Genomic DNA, 22,682 nt, shown 5'->3' on the forward strand with positions numbered 1-22,682 from the left:
GTAAAATAAACTTAGTTAAACTTTATGTATAAAAAATTGACTGAAAATGTTTTTGGGGACAGTGAAGAAGACACTTTTTCTCGACGCTCCCTTTATGTAGTCAGTTTCAAGGAGGCCCAAACTGGGCGTTTCTTTGCTGCTGCCACTTCAAAGAAAGAAAGTCAAAAAAGTTTTGCTCTTTAGGCTGTTTTTACAGCCGGCGATTATAACTGCACCATACAGCAACCCATGGCCCTGAAAACACGACAAAAGAACAGTAAATACCTCCCATTTCTAAGCGTAACTCACGTATCATTTAGCTTTGCGTTTTTGACGTCACATTCATATCTTAACTCGTTGTTCTGACCGAATTCTGCATACTTTAAACACTGTTCAGAGCAAAAATCAGCTTTTTTATAGAGTTTAATAGAGTGTGTTGGACTTAAAAGAACACGGTGTAACTTTTGGTGCAACTTTGTAAAGTTCACTTTAAGGGACCGTCGCTAAATGTGTCGACGCGGTGAGGCGGAGTGTCGGGGACGGCCGTTCCCTCTTACTGCGCCACTTTAAGTGAAAGGGGGGTGCCTTGAAACCTCCATGTTTGTATCTTGAAATTGCGAACGGAGTTGAGCACCATATTGAATCAAAGTTGCCAACTCTTTCAAACAAATGTTTGGTTACTTTTTAACTTCATACATCAGCAGCTTAGCGAGCGGACCCTCCGGTTGTGGTAATGGACGCGCTGTAGGCGACTGCTTTGCCACTTTTCCGGCGCCTTTCAGTTTTGTTTTCGTACATGTTCAGTTCATGCAACAGCACCGGAGTCGGCAAAACAATCCTCAAGTTTAAAGCGTGAGGTCCGGACCTGGACGTGATGGACAATCCGTCCTCAATAATCACCCAAGCGAGCCGGGATGAAGAGGGAAGTAAAGGCGCATCAGAGAGGGGTGAGTGTTTTCATTTTTGTCCTCTGCTGTCATGTCAGGAAAAGTTTTTTTCCCCCTTTTTTTTCAACCTGCCTGGGCAGAGTTCAACATCCAAAACTCTGCGAGCCGACGCAGTAATCAGCTTACAGCACATTACAGACGGCACTACTGCGCCGGTTTCCCATGAAAAGAGTCAAAAACAAAAGACAGCAGTTGGAACTGTGAATGTTTCTGGTTGTGTGTACAGAGATAATCGTTGCGGCCCTTTGGACCGTGATAAAAGTGAAGGAAGTGACGTCCCACAGCCCGATTACACACATCAGCACAACGTGTCAAATTTCTTTTAAGGAATAAAATACTTTCCTAACAAAATAAAAGTTTTTAAAATAATAATAAAAACAGAAATTATAAAATAAAAAAAATATGTTTGACAAAAGTATGTAATAAAATGTAAAGAATAATAAGGGAAAAAAAGTGTTATTTAAAAAACAGATAAATGCAGATGCTTTAGTTATTTTATTTTGGTAGTTTTGGTAATAGAAAACTAAAGCAATGATTTTGCCAAAAAAAAAAAACTAACTTTGCAGAACTGTCCCTGTGATGAACAGTAATTATTTATGTTGAAGAGCTGAAGCATCACACAATGTGACTGAGAGAAACCAGTTGCTGTGAGGCAAATGTTTAGTAAAACCTGCTTCTACTTTCATTTTAATACATGTTAGTTTTAAGAACTATTATTAATGATTAGTGTGGTATTTGATTACTAACTATAAACATCAGTTTCTGCGTAATTTATGCAGACTAAGCTCATACTACATGAGTAGGAAAAATATAGTTTTTCTGTGTCTTCTGGGTTTATAGCTGTTAATGTAAGTGGCTAACCGAGTCTTCGTAGCTACAGCTTCCACACCTAGTGCAAACTAACGGCTTAGCTGTGGTGAGTTCACTGACTTTCGTACTTGAACCAGTTCGGGTCGGGTGCCTTTGAAACTTTTGTTGAGAACCGACACGCTTTTCCACCAGTTTTGGGAAATACGTTTTCATCATCAACAGTGGGCGCTACACAACGTGGAAGCAAAGTACAGTAGAATGTTATGTTCTACGTCTTTGTTTCTATTGTCTCCAGCTTCAGCGTGCCGACAGGTGATATCACGGTTTGCACAGAAAAACCGCAGAGTATTGTGCGCTGCCTGAGTTAAACCATAGTTCATGCCCTGGAACCTCTTTTTTTGGATGGGAACACGCCACACCAATTCTAAATCACGTTCGGGAACCGGAACGGGCTCCGAACTTCATTGGTGGAAAAGGGGTATAATTAACTCTATATGGCAACAAACCGTCAGAGGACTTTATTTCCATTTCCATAATTTACAGGTTTCTCTTGTGGATATTAGGGGTGGAACTGTTTAAAAAACACAAATATAAAAAAAACAAAAAACATTTTGGTTGTGTTTTTTTAAGTGTAATAAATCAGACTCATAAAAGGGATTATGTAATTTCTTAGTCCGACATTTACATCAAGGTATTCAATTACCTGATCAACATTTATTTTGTTCTTTTGCCAACACTCCAAAAATACAATACGTTGGCAATAGATAATGCAGTATTTACAGGTCCTAAAATATCAGTCATTCATAAGGACATGTCATATGAAATCTGAAAAGAATTGTCTGGAATCTTGAAACTCATTGTGGATAAAGCTGGGTGTAATTTGTAAGGATGAAGCTTTCTTGACACCTGACATTCTAGCTTTAATGCTTTATTTGTACTCAGTACCTTTTCTGGATGATCAGCACATAAGGATTGACTCAGATTTATAGGCTGTATTTACCAAAGTGTGTATTTACTTTATTAGGCCCGAGCAGGAATCTGAAATTTGCACAATGCTAGAGCTCCTAAAACCAAGAAAAAGTCTCTTGGGGGCATGCAGTAAAATGCACTGGAAGTCGGCCATTTTGGATCAAATGCTAATGTTTGGCCGTTTTTCACTTTTATTCACCTCAAACTTTAACGAACTTCTCCTAGGGATTTTGAGCTATCTGTCATAATAGAATCAGCAGAAATTCCCATGAACACACTCCAAAATCCTATTAAACCCAATGACTCAAGGTCATACATATGAAGGCCGACGTGCAAATACCTTTGACAACATAGTGTATATCAAACTAACACAGGACCCCTATAGATATTGACAGGTACTTATTTGGCAGTAAGTTGGGAAGTTGCAGACTAACAGCTTTAATATGCCTTGGATATGACATTAATGGCCTCACTAATACAAACACAGCTCAAAGAAATGTCAATATTGTTAAAGAAAAGGTTGAATATTTTTTCACTCATTTCAGAAAGTGATTCTCGTATATTATATAGATCCATTAGTAAAATATTTCAAGCCTTTAATTTGTTGATTGTGGTTTACAAATAATGAAAACCCAAAATTCTGTGTCTCAAATAATAAGAATATTACATATGATTAAAAAAGGATATTTGAAATGTCAGGCTTCTAAAAAGTATGTTCATTTTTATGCATTCAATATTTAGTTGGGGCTCCCTTTGCCTGAATTACTGCATCAGTGCGGAATAGCATGAAGGCGATCAGCCTGTGGTTCTGCTAAAGTGTTATGGAAGCCCAGGTTACTTTGATAGCAGCCTTCAGGTCATCTGTATTATTGGTTCTGGTGTCTCTCATCTTCCTGTTTGACTTCAGCCTCAGTCCACTCGTTGTGAAGCTCCCCCAGATTATTGAATGGATTTTTCTGGTGCACCTTTTCCTACCACACTTTTTCCTTCCACTTAACTTTTTATGAATTTGCTATAACTTGTTGACAATATTCAAATCTTTTGAGCTGTACTTGTACAGTGGATGCTTTTGTTCATTTGTAGAGCTGCGCAGTACATTAAATCTCAGCTATCCCCGTAATATCAGTGTGCAATATGGCAATGGCATCGGACACAATATTTAGTAGAATATCATGTTTCATTTTGTGGAGTTTAACGGCCCTTCATTTGCCATGGTTTCACAATTAGATATTTACCTGATATTGCGTAGTGGTGTTCATCAGCACATTTGCCACATTTTGCAGTTTTAGACTGCAACATTTTCATTTTCTCCCTCTCTAATTCTGGTCAACTCACATACAACTTTAGAGTACAAAAAGGAGCAGTCTATGAAGGAATGTACTGACCATGCATCAGTTTCTGCCCGCTAGGGGCACATTTTGTACCCTCTTTGACAACTGATGACTTAAAGTAAGTTTCTATATTTCAGTCATAGTCTGCTCTAAGGAAACTTGATTATATAACTCCATTAAATAATATCAACCAATAGGAAGTGACTTAGTTTGGTTTTATCAGGGGTCATAATCAGAGTCAACTGCCCCAAACAGGAGTCAAACCCAAGATAAATGGCAACAGGAAGCAGTAGAAGGTTTTCAGAGAATAACACACAATTGCATTGTACATGAGATTTGAGCAGTTTTATGCACATTTATCTCCACAATTTATGAAAATACTTAACTAAAAAGAGTAAATGGCTACAAAATAGGTTGTTTTTGTGTACCAAATGGAAATGGGAAGGGAGGAAATTGCAATAAATGGTACAAAATTGAAGTACACCCAAATGGGCATAAATTTTACAATCCTTTGGTGCCTTTGCGAGGTAAGAAGATATGCAACCAAAGGGAGCACGAAGACGAGCACATTAGCTGACAAGAACAAGGAAGGGCGTGGCCCGACCCAGTGGTGCTTTCTCAACAGGTATCAAACATCATTCATGACTAAAAAAGTGGGAGTTTTCATTTTCAGTGCTTTTACTAGATAAGATTTGATCTACCGATCATGCTTTGGAGCCGATTTTGATCTTTACTAAATTCATTGTTTTCGAGGTTACAAAGCAAAACGTTTCTGGTAAATATACATGCAGTAACACCGAGACCATTAAGCATACTTGCATGCCTCAATGAGTAGTCTGAACTGTAACAAGATAAACTCCCAGCAGAATAAAACACCACACTGTACAACTCCTGTGTTCCCAGTTGAACATTAACTCTCATCTGGAACAGAAATGATACACAAAACCAGTACAAATGCAGGTTACTGAATAATCCTGTAATCTACCAGTCGCTGTCCAACAGCAGCTGAGAACCTCAGTCTGCAGCATCAAAACTGCAGAAGTGCATGTTTTGGCAATAAAGGATCAGACGAAACATGAGCAGATGTTTAGTGAATGTTCTAAGGGGGGTTTCTTGCACATGTGCAACAGCTGAATCTGCTACGTAACTTTGCCTGCCTGCTTGCAGGAATGGTTTGCTCACTGGGTCGCGCCACTGCTGAATGATGCTATATGTTGACGATTCAGCCTAAAAAAAGAGCAATAGAGGCATAAAATCTGGAAAAGTAACTCTTTACAGTTATCTTTGGTTTTAATGGTTGTGAATCAACTAACATCTGGTTCAAAGGGTTCCAACGAAACATCTGTATTTCCAGACTTTATTTGAAAATAACAGACAAACAGCAATTTTGCAAAAAAAAAAAAAAGGATGGATACATTTTCTTCTATGTCAATGTTGATATTTGTACAAAATGTATGTAAAAAAAACATATAGTTTGCAAGCCGATGACAAGAAAAATAGATCTAAAAATATTACTGGTACTTTTGGTGTCATTCTGTTGTGGGAATACATTTGAATTATTTAAATAAACAAGGGAAAAACAGCTGAAACCTGCAGTTATTATATTTAGATATGAAAGCATTAGTTAGTTCCTTATCACTTTTAGCCAAAGTCACTAAAAGCCATTGCAGAAGGTTCATAGAACCATGGACCTTCCACAATGGGCCTTCCAGAGCTGCAGGTCCTATTCCTTAAATCTTGTCCTTCCTTCCTTCATTCCTTCCTTACTGACTGACTGACTTCCTCCCTCCCTCCCTCCCTCCCTCCCTTCCATACATCCATCTGTCCTTTCTGGTTGGGTTTATTCTTTCCTCCATCTTCACCTTATTCAAATTGACCTTCTATCTTTCCTTTCTTCCTTGTTTCCTCCCTCCTTCTGTTTATGGTGTAAATCACCCTTTAGTCCTTGCATGTGTCTTTCTTTTCTTCTTGGTGTTGTAAGTTTTGTCCTGCCTCTTTTCCTATTGTCCTTCTTTGCTTGTGTACTTTCTTTTTTTCCATGTGTGATGTACCTCCCTTTCCACGTAGTGTCTCTTTCTTGTGTCTTACCTCCCCTCTTCTTTTGTGTCTTTTCTTCTTCTGTTGCTCCCATCTTCCCTTGTGCCCTTCTTCAGGCCTTCCTTGTGTCCTACCTCCCTTCCCTCCTAATGTCTTTTCTTTCTTTCTTACTTTTGCCCTTCCTTTGTTTTGTCTTTCTTTTCTTCCATCCTTTCTTCCATCTGCCCTTGCTTCCTTGTAGCTATTCTGTATTTCATTCCTTTGTTCCTTTCTTCCTTCCTCCTAATTTTCTACCTTCCTTCATTTTTATATTCCTGTCTGTATTTCCCGTAGTGTCAATGTTTAAAGCACAACTGTAGAAATAGTTGTCATTGAAACAAATTTTTTTTTAAATAAAAGAGTTCAAGTCTGGAATGGAAAATGTGTAGGAATCGTCTCTCTTCCAGTCTTTAGGAAACGCTCAAATGTCAGTATTTCAGCTTCAGAATGCAGACAAATGATGTCCTGTGAGTCTTATGTTGTCAGTGAGTGTTTCTCAACTTCAAGGTCAGGTCTTTTGCAGGGATTTCTCAATATGCTCAAAATGCAACTGCTTATACTGATATGTGCGATATACAGTATCCTGGATGGCTTCATATAATTTGTATTTTAATTTGAGAGGTTTTCATAGCCATAAAAGTCTGCTTCGGTATTCGTTGTCTGTCTATAGTTCAGCTGCAAGAAGAGGCAGATGCCTGAAAGTGCGATTGGAAGATGTGGTTGTTACAGGAAAACGGTGACAGGCTTTAGAAATGCATGCCAGGCTGAGGAAACAATGTAATCCAACGAATCACGAGCACACGATTTATAACTTGATGAAGCAGCAATTAAATGTGAAAAATGAGAGAAATATTTTGAGGTAGTTATGTGTAATGTACTACAAGTGTTTTTTAGAAATGAAATTTGTTTGAGGAGAAGCTGATAGAGAGCAATGATTTAAACGTAAATCAATTTATTTTGAGAAAAAAAAAAAAAAACAGAATCTTTTTACGTTGCTACCCCTAAATTAAATCTAGTGTGGCAGTTTGCCTACTCAAAAACACGTCAAAAAACATAAACCTTCAAGTGCTTCTATAGGAATTGTGAGTTGAGTTGTAGCAAGACGCAGCTAATCAGCTCTAGTGGTTATCCAATCATCTTTGCTTGAATGGACGGTTCAGCAAGTTCAGATCGTGGAGAAATGCTTAAAAATGACATAAAGCATTTAGTAAAAGACAGCTTGTGTGGAAGGTTTTGGCCTTAATGCAAAGGCTCATACCAGCTGTCAAGCACGGTGGTGGAGGTGTGATGCTATTTTTTGCAGCAGGACTCGTTTATCCTATGCACTAAATTATTCTTCCATCAGATATGAGGTTATCTGTGAAGCTGGACAGAAACACGGCAGCAAATCGAGAACAGAATGACAAGACAAGAAAAGCAATGTGTCGCAATGGCCTGGTCAAAGTCCAGGGCTCAGCAAGGCTGTGATGTTGTGGTGGGGTCTTAAGAGAGCTGTGCAGAAACAAGTACTCGCAGACCTGAAAAGTGAAGTAATGTAAGGAAGAGTTGGTTAATAAAGAAGAAACCCGTCTGAGATGGACTTTCTTCTTCATGCTTTTTTCTTCTCGATCAGCACAATACTGCCCCTAAAACAATCTGTTGCAACTGCATAACTTTGTTTGGTCCTGTCTAAAAAAATCCGGGCCAACTGAAGGTGTGAATTTTCTTACTTTTACTAATCCAGATGCAGACCAGTTGACTTACTATCACATGATCCCTGTAGCCTTGATGTTCTCTGCGTTTTTTCATCTTCAGTATTTTCCTGCGCTGTCCATGCTCCAAACAAACAGCAACTCCAATAACTGGTTTGTAACCAGAGCAATTCCTTTACACGATTCTTTGATCTTTGTTCGAAGCCAAAGGAGCGTTTTTTTTGTTGTTTTTTTTTAAACACCGTAAAACACCACAAAAAAGTTGTTCCCTTTTTAAAAAAAAAACAATTAGGAGACTTTTACTAGAAGAACTCGAGCAAATAAAGACTTTTCAAAGACTTCCACACGGTTTTATGGTTTGTCCTCTCTTCAACTGGTTTGATCTCATTCAACGAACTGAGAACTGGTGCAGAGTTTATTATCCGTGTTGGTATGTTGTAGTTAAATTTGTTACTTAACACTGTTATGCAACATCTTACACTTACATCAAGTGTAAAGATTATTGTACTAATATTTTTATGTTAATATTCTATCAATTAATATTAACAATACTTCTTAATTAATTAGCATTTTTTATTTGAGAGAGGTCATCTTGTAAATAAACGTGTGATTGCAGACAAAGACCCACATACATTTATTTGTTTTCACTCCTCTCACCCTGACATCAGCCAATCAGCACTCGTCATTCAGAAACGGAGCTCTGCTGGCTTGATGGAAGATGCAAAGAAGCCAAACTGAGTTCTAACCGATCCGGCTGTATAGCATTCCAGCTGCCAGCTCTTTAAAGACATTCCATGTGGTTCGTTTTCACAAATGTCCCACTGCACTCCGCTAAAAATATGCATTCAGTTTCTGTTCGTCAGGAGCCATCTTAGGTTGCAACAAGCAGATGAGCTGAGCAGGAAGTCAGGCACAGAGAATGTGTTGGTTTTTCAGAATAAAACTACCTGTAAGGACTTTATGTTTGTATGTCACTTCATCACATCAATAGAAATTAAACTTCACTTCTGTATTTACATTTTCTTCCCGTCTGACTGGCATTTGGAGCAGGATGTTGCTTAAAAAAGCCACAGAAAACCTTTGTCAGAAAATCTTTTGGCAAAAAGGTATGTGATGGGATGGGGGGGGCTGAATTAAGACTCCTGGGAGCAAATAAGGCCACGGGAGTGATGCTGAAATCCTGAGGACATGAAGGAGTGAAATAAGAAAACATGAGTGTTTCTATATGTGTTTCTAGTGACATTAGACGCTTTATCTGCTGCAAATTAAAGTCAGGTTTGCTTTTTTCTGGTAAAGACGAAGATAGAACATGTTTTTGGAATTTTATGTGCACAAACAGAATAAAATAGCAAGAAAGTGGAAAATGATGAGGAAACCGAACTCTGAAAACATGGACGCTAGTAGTGTCGCCCCTCTGAAAACACACTGGTGAGGAGCTTCCTCCCAGTGATATCCGTCTGTTTCCTTTTTCCTGTTTTGGCCTCCGCGCGGCAGAGGCTGGCGGAGGGTCACACTGGGGTTTCAGTCCACCAATGGAGGGGGAGGAGGAGGGAATGAAAGAGGCGTGGGAGCTCCACAACAGAGGCTTGTGTGTTAGTAACGCGGTCACGTCCGGATGGAACGACAGAACAGAGACGGAAACAAAGTCTGGTGTGAGAAAGAAAAGAGCAAGAAGTGTTTAATTACAGGGATGACAGGAGGAGGAAGAAACTTTCTAACTGATATAAGGAGCTGTAGCTGGAAATCAACAATACTTTGGCTTTAATTAGCTATAAATTCAATTAAAAACTTCCAAGCTTTCTACTGGAGGCCTTAAATTCTTTAATGCCCTCTAATTGTCCCCAGTGGGAGGGATGGAGGTCAGCCTCCAAGTCCGCTGATATGAAGGAGGTACTTTTTTCTCGTTGCCATTTCCTGCCTTATGAAGCTCGCCACACTTTGCCTTTCAAATAAATGGTTCCTAGGCTTTCCAATTTTGTGACTGGTTAAGGGAAATGTGTGGCTGTATCATGTCATATGTACGCGCCACGTTTACAGGAAATTGTGGATTACTGATTAAAAGTTCCTGGATAACTGTTTTCCTTTCCACTGTTGCTGCATGCATGCATGCTTGGCTGCAAGCCAGGGACTCGGCTGGGCTTCTTTAGATAGAAATCTTTTCAACCAATTTGAATAATAAACTGAACTTGAGTGCTTGTTGTGAGTTGGTGCTATGTCTTCGCTTTCGGGGAGGAGATGAGACTTTGACTTGGAAGTATAACATAGTTCCTAGGAACTCGGTGACTAGGAACTATTACATAAATTACGTCACAAATTGGCAAAGTTACATAGCAAAACTTTGAAGAGGACAAAAACCACATATATACATTCACATATAATTAATTAAAGGTTAGGGTTATGCTAATATCTTTTTTCATAAAATACAATATTTCTTTAAAATGATGAGCGTGGAAAAGGGTGGCTTGTCCTCTTCAGGTTGGAGGCGAGGTCCTGCCTCAAATGGAGGAGTTCAAATATCTCAGGGTCTTGTTCACGAGTGAGGGAAGAATGGAGCGGGAGATCGACAGACGGATCGGTGCGGCTGCAACAGTAATGGGGGCTGTGCCGGTCCGTTGTGGTGAAGAGAGAGCTGAGCCAAAAAGCGAAGCTCTCGATTTATTGGTCGGTCTACGTTCCTACCCTCACTTATGGCCATGAACTTTGGGTCATGACCGAAAGAACGAGATCCCAGATACAAGCGGCGGAAATGAGCTTCCTCCGTAGGGTGGCCAGGCACTCCCTTCGAGATAGGGTGAGGAGGCCATCCGGGAGGGGCTCGGAGTAGAGCCGCTGCTCCTCTACATCGAGAGGAGCCAGTTGAGGTGGCACGGGCATCTATACCAGATGCCTCCTGGACGCCTTCCTCGGGAGGTGTTCCAGGCACGTCCCATCGGGAGGAGGCCCAGGGGACGACACAGGACACGCTGGAGGGACTATGTCTCTCGGCTGGCCTGGGAACGCCTTGGGCTCCCCCCGGAGGAGCTGGAAGAGGTGTCTGGGGAGAGGGACGTCTGGGCGTCTCTGCTGAGTCTGCTGCCCCGCGACCCGGTCCCAGATAAAGCGGAAGACGACAAGATGATGAGCCCTGTTAATAAATTATAACATATAGTTCAGCTCTTCCCAAGAGGCAAAATGCTGGAAAGAAGCAGTAAAATAAAAAGTAATTTCCACTGTTAAAGATCAAGCATGTCATTTCTCCTAGTAATGCATAATTTATTATCAATATTTATTTAAGAAAGTAATAAAGGTTTTCGATTTTACACGGATTGTTCACTTCATTGGAGGCAGGCTGAAGCCAAGCCCCTGAAACTCATCAAACAGCCTCATCCGCTTGTTTTCTGCTCTAATTTGAGTAAACACCCCAGAAGTTACTTTGACTCAAATCCAAAGTACTAAAAAGTAATGCCTAGTTTCCCCCAATGGGGGCATGCACATGGCGTAAGGGCCGGCCTTGCTGAATCTACCTGAGGGAACTCAAGGCACAAAGTTTGTGAAATGTATTAGGATTATTTGTGTGGCAACTGATATTAAATGGAGTGACTGGCATCCTGGACTTTAAATGCCTGTCAGCCAAAAATAAGTTGCACCAAACAGAGAGGTTAGTTATGAGCGCCACATGACCTGAGGCCCAAAAAGGCTGTCTCTGTTTGTGTATGCTTCCAGTTGGACAAAGGTTACTAGAGGGAAAGTTTTATTTTAGTCTCCAATTGACTTCCAATGTGGGTGTGTCACTGGATTTCCTCATCTGCTTTAGCTAGAGCAGTTTGCGGTGATGTGAATCAAATTAAATCAATCTTACATGACTATATCTGCAGCTCGCCTCACCTTAACAATACTTCTCTGATGACATTAACCAGAATGTATGATAAGAATCTGACTTTTTTGGAAGGGGAAACGTAACAGATTAATAAGTAGTTGCTCTGCATTCTTTTGCTACCTCCTAATGTGCTCTGAGTGCCTCGCCGCTGACGCTGTACAGTACATAAGGTTTTAAAGAGCTGCTTAGGTGTCTGTGGTTGTTTTTCTGCTGACATCAAACCAGAGGGAGTTACTCAGGAGGTACTTGAAGGCACATATCTCTAGGAGGGCTTGTGCTTGAGATAAAGTCAAGAAAAATGCCTAGAAATCCACCTGTGTCAGCCTAACTGTGAAGGACTCACTTTAGGAGTTGCTGTCTTCTCTGCAGGTTCTTCTCCCTCTCTGTCGTCCAAAAAGCCACGAAGCAGAGGCCTGTTCTCTGGCCTGTTCTGCTGCCTGTGTCGGGACCAGCCTGAACCCCCACCTGTTAACAACAATGCCCCTCTTTTAGTGGAGGAGAATGGGACTGTCTCTAAGGTGTGCTTACGTCCTCCTTAGCTGCTTTTTGAGTGAATCAGAGAATAAGGGTTAGGGATTTAGGTCAACACATGTTTTTTCTCCCCCAGGTGAAGCCACTGCTGCCTCCAGTGAAGTCAAAAGATGCTGGGAAGACCTGTGTGGTTATAGACCTGGATGAGACATTAGTTCACAGCTCTTTTAAGGTGAGCAGTAGATGATTTTTGCTAATCTAGCCACATGTGTACAACAAAAACTCACATCAGAGACCACCTCTAAAAACAAAATAGTCTGGAGCATTCATGTTTGTCTTATCCTTGTACCAGGGTGAAAAGACAATAGCAAGGACTTTAGAGAAGAAATCGTTGCTGCCCATCAATCTGGGATGGATTATATTGCCAAAATATTCCAAGTCCATGGAAATCATTAGGTTTTCAGGCTACCCTGAAGTGGACCTCCCAGCTAATTCACCCCACTGTCTAATCATCATGCAGTGCTCAGAGAAATTCCAGGATCCCTCAGTTAGCATGTTAAAAGAGAAAGCTCCTGACAGTACGATTAGGATAAGATGAGTTGAAGGAGGTAGACACTGCTCTCTTAACAAAGAATATGAATAGTTCCTTCGTTCCTTCCTACCGTCCATCGTACCCTGCTTTCCATCTAATGTATCCTTCCTTCCATCCATCCATTGTATCCTTTCCTACTCTCTTCCTTCCTTCCTGCCTTCCTTCCTGCGGTGTTCTATATTTAAAGCCTCCCTGTTACAGAAGTATCTGCCACAAAGTCCTAGTGAAATTTTATATTTACTTTTGTAAAATATAAATAATGGTCTTTGGAAATTTTAATCTAGAAAAGAACAGAATTTGTTAATGGAAAACCGTTGAACACAAAAAGAGTCGTTTCCTCTGTTTTAACCTTTCAGACCGTCGCTAGATTGAATGACTGTCAATCTACTTTGACTATAGACTCCTAAAAACCAGATAAACAGCGCTCCATAAAAATATTAGGGCCAATGTTGTAGTCTTTAAAGAAAAGCTAGATGTTTACTTATCGATGTCTTGGTTTTAAAATGTACTCTTCTGTCTTTTTTTTATCAGCCTGTGAACAATGCAGATTTCATCATTCCCGTGGAAATAGATGGAACGGTACATCAGGTAACCATCATCCCATGTTGTCCTCTTCCGTCGTCATGTGGTGACTGTTGCCTCGAAATGACTGAGTGTTGTAGGTGTCGCCTGTGTTTAAGGGATTTAAGGAAGGCTGCTTGGAGTGGGATGACATACCTCATGGCTCTGGGCCTGATTCAAGTAATCCAGGATAGGTTTGTTCAGACAAGCACAGCCTGTTCCGGATGACTTGGTTCAGGAACGCTGGCCTCAGACACCCAACGCTGCATTCAGGAGCAAAAATGGAAGACCCTCAATGAGTCAAATGCTTTTCTGGCAGCGATCTATGTGCATACCTTTGAATTTAGCCTCATATGCAAGTCTGATGTTGCCCTTAAGACATTTTAGAAACATCAAGTTTTCCATTCATAGATATTTTATACTGTTGGAATCAAGTGTCCTGTTATAATGTTGTGTTCAGCACTGAATGAAGACATTCTAGAGTCTATCCTCAGGCACCCTTATTCTGCAGAAACATGTTGCATTTCAAAAACTGAGGTGTGAAGGAGCCTGACTTGAATTTTCCAGGTCTATGTCCTGAAGCGGCCACACGTCGACGAGTTCCTGAAGAGGATGGGAGAACTCTTCGAGTGCGTCCTGTTCACTGCCAGTTTAGCAAAGGTAATGATTGTGCATTTAGAACAATTTGTCAGTTTCTGTACAGTAAATTAAAAGGTTAAAAAGGACCAAACTGGAGGAAGTGTATGTATGTGGAAAAGTTTGACCTTTTGGAGTGCTTATGGTAAAGGAAACCATGATGAAGGAGGCCCTGTTAGACTTATGAGCATTTGAAATAATGTTGTGAAGCAGGAACAGGAAACATTTCCAAAGGGTTGCAAGCAGAGGTGATGCAACATGGTGTAAACCATTTATTTGATTTATGTTGAGTCTTTTTTATCTACTTTTACACAGACATTTAGGTAATTTTGTGAATATGAAAAGCTGGTGTTTCAAAAATCCTAAGTATGATTCTACAGCCTGTAGAAATTAACTGGAGTCATCATCTTTTATATGTTCTTTTTCTTCTTTACAGTATATTGAGGTTTCCAAGTATTCGTTTATACAAATCTCTCTAAAGGCCAAACCTCTTTGGAGCATACACTGAACAAAAATTTGTTTGCTGCTGCTCCCATTTGTCACGAGCTGAACCCAAAGATCTAAGACTTTTCTAAAATGCCAATTTCTCTCAGATATTGTTCCCAATCTGTCTAAATCTGTGAGCTCTTCTCCTTTGCTGAGATAATCCATCCACCTCACAGATGTGAAGTGGCATATGAAGCATGGTTGTTGCCCAGGTGTGCCTTAAATGTTTAGTTTTATCACACAACACAATGCTCCAGATGGTGCAAGTTTTGAGGGAGCGTGCAATTAGCAGTCTGACTGAAGGAGTATCCACCTGAGCTGTCACTCGTGAATTGAATGTTCATTTCTCTACCACAAGAGGTCTCAGAGAATTTGGCTGTACATCTTACAGCCCTCACAGCCTCAAACCACGTGTAAGCACACCAGCCCAGGACCCTTCACATCCAGCATGTTCACCTCCAAGGATCATCTAAAACCAGCCACTTGGACAGCTGCTGTGGCAATCAGTTTGCATTACCAAAGGTTTTCTGCACAAACTGTCAGAAGCCGTCTCAGGGAAGCTCATTGCACGCTCGTCATCCTCATTAGGGTCTTGACCTGACTGCAGTTCGTCGTCGTAACCAGCTCGAGTCGGTAAATGCTTACATGCGACGGCATCTGGGACTTTGGAGAGGTGTACTCCTCATGAATGAATCCAGGTTTTCACAGTACAGGGCAGATGGCAGTAGAGCGGGTGAGCGGTTTGCTAATGTCAACGTTGTGGATGAAGTTGGCCCATGGTGGCGGTGCGGTTATGGTATGGGCAGGTGCTATGGACATCAAACACGGGTGCATTTTATTAATGGCATTTTGAATGCACAGAGATACAGTGACGAGACCCTGGGGCCCATTGTTGTGCCATTCATCTATGGCCATCACCTCATTTTGCAGCATGGTAACACATGACACCATGTTGCAAGGATCTGTACACAATTGCTGTGCAAAGATCATGTTGTCCAAATGACATCTTGCGACACCTGTGAGGTGGATGGATTATCTCTGCTCTCTAACACAGATTTAAACAGATTTGGGAACAATATTTGAGAGAAACAGACCTTTTGTCTACACAGAAAAAGTCTTACATCGTTGTGTTCAGCTCATGAAAAATGGGAGCAATAAGAAAAGTGTGTTTTATATTTTTGTTCAATATAATTCTTTACTTAAGGTAAAATAGAGAATGTCATCTGCCCTAAATGTTTTTTCACTTCTAAATATTCTCACGGTAAAGTCAGGAACTTTACTCTACTTTATACTTTGGAAATAGCCTTATAGCCCTTTCCAGATTGATGAAAAAACAGGTTAATGCTGCTGCCTTAGTGCCTTGGCATTGTATTGACACACATTGAAGTAACCTTCATAGGATTTCCACTTTTAGGAAGATCAACAACTGTTAGTTTGTCAAGGACATGATGGTGCCTTATTGATTAACGATGCTTTTCTGAGTCAATGCTTTTCCTATACCATCTTGGCATTGGGTTACCATGAACCTAAATATTTTAGAGCAGAAAAAACTGTTTTGTTTCTCAAATACACATGTTCATTTTATACTAAATCATTCTTAAAGCCATCCTGTAAGTTAGAACATGTCTTTGCATCAGTATGCAGACCCAGTCTCTGACCTCCTGGACAAGTGGGGTGCGTTCCGCTACCGCCTCTTTAGGGAGTCGTGTGTTTTCCACCGAGGTAATTACGTCAAGGACCTGAGTCGCCTGGGTCGTGATCTCAAAAAAGTCATTATTGTGGACAACTCCCCCGCCTCCTACATCTTCCATCCCGACAACGCAGTGAGTGCACACGGAACCAATGTTGAAGATGACATTTCACCTGTTTCTGCAAACTGAATAACCACCTCTTGTTTCTAGTTTAACAGCTGGTAATTAGTCATTGAAATTTTCATAGCCTAAATAAGTCATGAGGTTTCTGTCACATTCAAATGATAAAGAAGTTGAATTGTGCTTTCATTTTGTGATTTCTCATGAAGATTTTGAGTTCAAGAAGAAAATGGTTGAATGTCGCAAAAGATATTAAATGCTCTTTCTCTCCTCCCTGTAAAGGTGCCCGTTGCCTCTTGGTTCGACGACATGTCCGACACTGAGCTGCTTGACCTCATCCCGTTCTTCGAGAGGCTGAGCAAAGTAGACAATGTCTACACAGTCCTCAAACAACAAGGGACTCCAAGCTAACGCCGATCCATTCTTCATCTCAGCCCTGAACAAAACGGTGTAGAAACAAAACAGAAATTGAGAAAAGCGAATGGAAAATGCACACATCAGTGAGGCTCGAGCTCCGGCTATCACTGCCCACCAGAACACAATGCAGCCTCACAGCTGACAGAGCCTTCACTCTCCCAGTATCAAACCCACCTCATGATTGGGTGACTTTACAGCGACTTTGACGGCAGCTACGCCGCCACCTTCTAGTCAAACATAGAACTGCGACTCGCATCAGCTGATGTGGGTGAAAGGTTCAATGAATGTTTAATGATATTTTCCACAGTTTTCGGAGAACATGCAGCAGAGCTCCCACCGCAGAGATCAGTAACCATGAATCCTCTGGTCTCCACCAGAGTACTGGATGCAGATTTCTCCGCAGAATGCTCCTTTAAACTGACTGGAAAGGATTTTTTTGGGAAGGTTTACATGAAAACACACTTGGTCCATCACTGAAAGGGCAAGCGATATATATGCACTGCACATTCTTAATGTCTGGATCAGCATTAATAATACACCCTTGTTTTTAGAGCAATTCAGGGCAGTGTTATAAAATAATCTCACCTAAATTAATTACAGCTGGAGCTGTAAGAGTTGAAAATATATTTAAAAATTAAGTGATTGGACAGCACTTTAATGTTTGACCTATAGTCTATATCGCAAATATTCACTTAAATGTGTAAACTGATTATATTTGCCATTTGTGCACCAACTTGGCTTAGAAAGTAGCCTAACGAATAAAAATGTGAGATATTTCCTATCTGCTAAACTAGGTAATTCCCCACCAATTTATGCTTTTAAGTAGACTAGATTTGCTTTGATTAAACCCTAAACCCAGGAGAAAGAGCAGCTCTCATTGGTTGTTGGGTCTGGGTTTCCAGGGGCAGTTTAAAGACTTATTCCTGCTTGCGCCCATGTGTCGATAATTGTCACGACAAGTTGACTCCAGAGAAAAGAGGACCAGAACTGTCTTCCAAACCCAAACCTGGAAACCAGTCGCCGTTAATGGTGCATCACAACCGTGTCTGATTTGTCCCTTGCTTGAAAGCCACACACAAATCATGAACTTTTTTTAACTGCTTCTAACAGACTTTATTTAAAAGATAAGAGAAAGTTATATTATAGTGAAACAGTAGGCTTGTAAGTTTGGTTCTGTAATATTTTCTTCCCTAAGCGGTACTTGTAGTCTGGAGGCAATGTTGTGACAAAGCCATCAGTAGCAAATAATGGTTCGGTTCAGTCCAGATTTAAGAGATAAATCCACCTTGAAGCTCTTCAACACTATTGGCTGAGAATCTGTGTTAACTCTGTAATATAGTCCAGCCATGGGAACATTTAACATTCTTTGAATTTGAAATATAATCATAGAAAACCACAGTCCTGACAACAAAAACATTTACTTATTTTTTGTTTTCATTCAGTGTTGCCAAAGGCATTGTGGGAAGTGTAGGAAATCATTATGTACACAATTGCTGACAAAGTATAGTTGATATAAGGCTGGAATATGTGCCTTTCCCCCAATCTCAGCCTCTTTGAGACCATTTTTCTGGTCTGTTGAGGTAAGGAGCAACATGCTCTGCAGCAATCCGCTGTTCCACGTTTGCGATGACAATGGCCTGTATTGAATGTATTGAATGAAAACTGTGGGTTGGACTTTGAGCCTGGGTTGCAAAATTGTGATGGGGCAGGGAGGTTAAGAGCTATTGAATTATTTTTATATGTAAAACTCTTTTCAATCAGCTTGTTTATAAATACTTACCGATTTTTATTTCTTATTTCACCCAGGAGTGGATATCTGATACAATATTCATAGTATGTTTTCCAATCTGACTTTTTCTTGCTATTTTGTTTTTATGCAAGACTTGGTTGGATACCTCATATATTGGTAGTTTGACTATAGATCAGAACCAGCAGATAACAAAAAAAATGGTATCTTACTGTTTTAGGCACATAATAACAGGGTGACTGTTTTAAAATGTGTTTTCCATGTAAGCCATTGTCACGTATTGGTCAGAAACGATGCTGTTTTGAATTCATTCGCAAAGTATTTATAGGAACATTAAGTCGTTTTGTCATCTGATTACATTTGTGAGTATTGTGTCACTATGGGGGCCCATTTGCTGATACTGTACTTCTTACACATTAATAGATATGTATATGTTGTTTTGCACAGTAATAAAGCAAACCAATTTCATTAATATATATATATATATATATGGAATATTCATTTTACTGTACTCATGATTCAATAGATGTTACCTAATTTTTGACTATTGTTGTTTTATCATACCAAATAATGTATGACTGTATGAAATATTGCCATTTTCTTCCTTTCCCATCAGGGACATGATCATTGAAGGATGGTCCAAGTGCTACTTTGTAAGGCTTCTTCTGTTCAAGAGGATGAGAGGAACATGAAAGTACATCTCTTTTAACTGAATTCTAACAGTTCTCCAGCCTGAAACTTTAGTTGTTTTTTTTTTCCCCATCAGTTTTTTGGGCTTCTTTTGATCTCAATATAAATATATACTGAAAACCAGTCGTCTTTATTTTCTGCATGCTCCAAACACAATGAAAAACGACAGAACCGTGTTGCACATTTTCACACAGTAGAAACAGAAACCAAAGTATGATCTTCAATAAATGCCTCGTGTTGGTAGATGAACCAAAAAGATAAGTCAGTCAGTCATTTTCTATGCCGCTTCTTCCATAGTGGGTCGCGGAGAAGATGGTGCCTATCTTCAGCGGGGTACACCCTGGACAGGCAAAAGATAAGTGTTCCGTCAATATAGTTATGGAAATTTCAATTTTAATCCTAAGTTGTTTAAAATAAGGATGGAAGTTTGGACTGTCCTGAAACTGAATTCTATACTTTTCCACCCTGATAAGGTAATAATATCTGAATCCAATGCTCTATTACATTAGCATTTTTCAGTCAAGTGTAACATAACATAATAAATATCAGTACAAATTAAGTCACCATGAATAAATTTGTAATTTGTTCTTTATTTGCTTTTCAGTAACTGAGTTAAATTGTTTCCAACAACCAAATGTTCTTCTCTTAATGCTCATAATTGGCCATTTTTGGATATTTCTTGCTTTTACCTTAGAAATTGTTTTCCCACCTATGAACACAATCATATTGAGTTACAGAAATAAAGGAAGCGAAGGCAAACCAAAAGTAAAAATAGTTTTTAAATGTAATATAAGGGATATCTTTTATATAGTGGATATGTGTTTCAGATACAGATCTGAGAAACAGCCAAGTAAAAATTTTATTGTCTAAAACATCTCTGTTTTAGCAGCTAGCTGTGTGAGGTAAATGCTTCTGCTATTTGCCATGCAAAGCCGTTACGTATAGCTACAGTTCGTGAGTTAAATACTCAGCTGCTAAAGCCCATTAGCAATACAGATGTTTTTTTTGTTTTTTTTTTATGTGCTGCTCCTTAAAATATATTCTTATTTCTTGGGCTATTATATGAAAATCCAAAGTAAAACATTAGGTTTCTTTTTGAAACCATTTTAGTACCGCAAAATAATGGTGCATTTGGATGAAAGATATCAGTATAATCTGGCTATGAACCACTAGCACAATAAATCTGATTCACACTGTGATAATATGCCTTTATGATTATGATTTTAAACTAAAATGCTTTCTAAATTTATTCAGATTTTTAGTATTTCCCCAGCAAATTAAATATTAAATTAGGTAATCTCCCAAAAAATAACTAGATGCAGTAGTACTAATTTAAATTGGATGCCATTTAATTAATCCAGCAAATAATAACATTGCTGTTACTTTATAACATTCTGTTAGTAGTATCTCTTTTGCTACCCAAACCGCTCTGATCAGTCAGGACTTGGAAAAAAGACCAACTTATGCCCCTTTTCCACTGGCTCGATTTGGCACTACTCGACTCCACTCGGTTCGCTATCCAAGCGTTTCCATGACTGTTTTTTCCGTACCGGTATCTACATTTTTGGTCTCACCATCTGCAGGAGGAGGAACCAGGCAGAGAGCAGCTGCCTGTAATCAGACTACCTGCATCGTACCAAACGGGAGGACGAGCCCGCTGAATCTGCGGAGCACAAATATGCAATATCCAACATAAAACTAACTTGAAAGATCAAAAGTCCACGGTTTTGCGCTTTTAAGTCCTTGTCCTCGTTATTGCCATGGATAAGACAAAAACGTATTCATAAAGCCCAAAATTGTAACTTCTTCAGGCAAACTTTAGAGCTGTACCAGTCCAGAGAGCAGCGTCTCTCCTCTCTGCTTTTCCTGCCTCACCCCCTTGCATCAGAACCCCTGAGCCTTATAAGTTCTGGCTGGGCTGTGGTCCAGATAATTATCCCAGTGGATTATTTTAGACATGAAAAACATAAGACATTCTTGCATATACATTAATACAAAGGTTATTAGTATCTGACCAGTGAGGACATGTTTAGCCGCATGCTGTCATTAAACCGCTGGCTTTCTAGGTGGTGTCGAGAAAACAATGTGGGCTACATTAATAATTGGCAAATATTTTGGGGGAAAATCTGGTCTGATCCAGAGAGACGGCATCCATCCCACTTTGGATGGAGCATCTCTTCTTTCTAGGAATCTGCCGGAATTTATTAGTTCTCCAAAACTCTGACAACCCAGGGTTCAGACCAGGAAGCATGGTCGTAGTTTAACACTCCTCTCTGCAGTGTCTGTACTGCTACCCACCCATTACCCTATTAAGACAGCGTCTTGCCCACGGCCAAAATTGAATAGATTAAAAAATTATCTAAAAGGAGGAAATCAGGAAAATCTCATAAAAATAAATACAACTGAGACTAAAAATAAAAATAAAACAAATGTGGCTTAAGATCTCTCTTTTCAAATACTTTGCTAGTTAGTGACCTAATTTGTGACAATCAGATTGACTTATTTTGCCTGACAGAAACCTGGCTGCAGCAAGAGGATTATGTTACTATAAATGAGTCAACTCCTACTAATTATTTAAATTTTCACATTCCTTGAAATACTGGGTGAGGAGGAGGAGTAGCAACCATCTTTCAGTCCGATTTATTGATTAGTCCCAGACCAATCAATAGCTACAACTCTTTTGAATATTTAATCCTTAGTTTTCCTCATCCAAATTGCAAAGCAATAAAACCACTTCTGTTTGTTGCTTTTTACCGTCCACCAGGCCCTTACTCTAAATTTTTAGATCAGTATTCAGACCTTTTATCTGATTTAGTGTTAAATACAGATAAGGTTATTATAGTGGGGGATTTTAACATTCATGTTGACACTGAAAGTGATAGCCCAAATATAGCCTTTAATGCTATCTTAGACTCAATTGGCTTTGCTCAAAACATTAACAAACCTACCCACCTTTGTCTTCATTCTCTGGACCTTATGCTGACATATTGTATTGAGTGTAAAGACATAATACAGGTCCTTCTCAAAATATTAGCATATTGTGATAAAGTTCATTATTTTCCATAATGTCATGATGAAAATTGAACATTCATATATTTTAGATTCATTGCACACTAACTGAAATATTTCAGGTCTTTTATTGTCTTAATACGGATGATTTTGGCATACAGCTCATGAAAACCCAAAATTCCTATCTCACAAAATTAGCATATTTCATCCGACCAATAAAAGAAAAGTGTTTTTAATACAAAAAACGTCAACCTTCAAATAATCATGTACAGTTATGCACTCAATACTTGGTTGGGAATCCTTTTGCAGAAATGACTGCTTCAATGCGGCGTGGCATGAAGGCAATCAGCCTGTGGCACTGCTGAGGTCTTATGGAGGTCCAGGATGCTTCGATAGCGGCCTTTAGCTCATCCAGAGTGTTGGGTTTTGAGTCTCTCAACGTTCTCTTCACAATATCCCACAGATTCTCTATGGGGTTCAGGTCAGGAGAGTTGGCAGGCCAATTGAGCACAGTGATACCATGGTCAGTAAACCATTTACCAGTGGTTTTGGCACTGTGAGCAGGTGCCAGGTCATGCTAAAAAATGAAATCTTTATCTCCAT

The 22,682-nt window shown here is 39.7% G+C and overlaps 1 protein-coding gene across 1 annotated transcript; it reads left to right on the forward strand.

Moving 5' to 3' along the window:
* The first annotated feature begins 211 nt into the window (after positions 1–211).
* On the forward strand, positions 212–19,193 carry ctdsp1 (CTD (carboxy-terminal domain, RNA polymerase II, polypeptide A) small phosphatase 1). The gene is made up of 7 exons (XM_047355669.1): positions 212–926; positions 12,029–12,177; positions 12,267–12,362; positions 13,254–13,310; positions 13,851–13,943; positions 16,043–16,228; positions 16,499–19,193. Exons 1-7 carry the CDS (start codon positions 854–856, stop codon positions 16,625–16,627), a joined length of 783 nt encoding a protein of 260 aa, XP_047211625.1. The 5' UTR covers positions 212–853; the 3' UTR covers positions 16,628–19,193.
* The last annotated feature ends 3,489 nt before the right edge of the window (positions 19,194–22,682 follow it).

This window comes from Girardinichthys multiradiatus, chromosome 24 (assembly GCF_021462225.1).
Source record: "Girardinichthys multiradiatus isolate DD_20200921_A chromosome 24, DD_fGirMul_XY1, whole genome shotgun sequence".
Lineage (NCBI taxonomy): Eukaryota > Metazoa > Chordata > Actinopteri > Cyprinodontiformes > Goodeidae > Girardinichthys > Girardinichthys multiradiatus.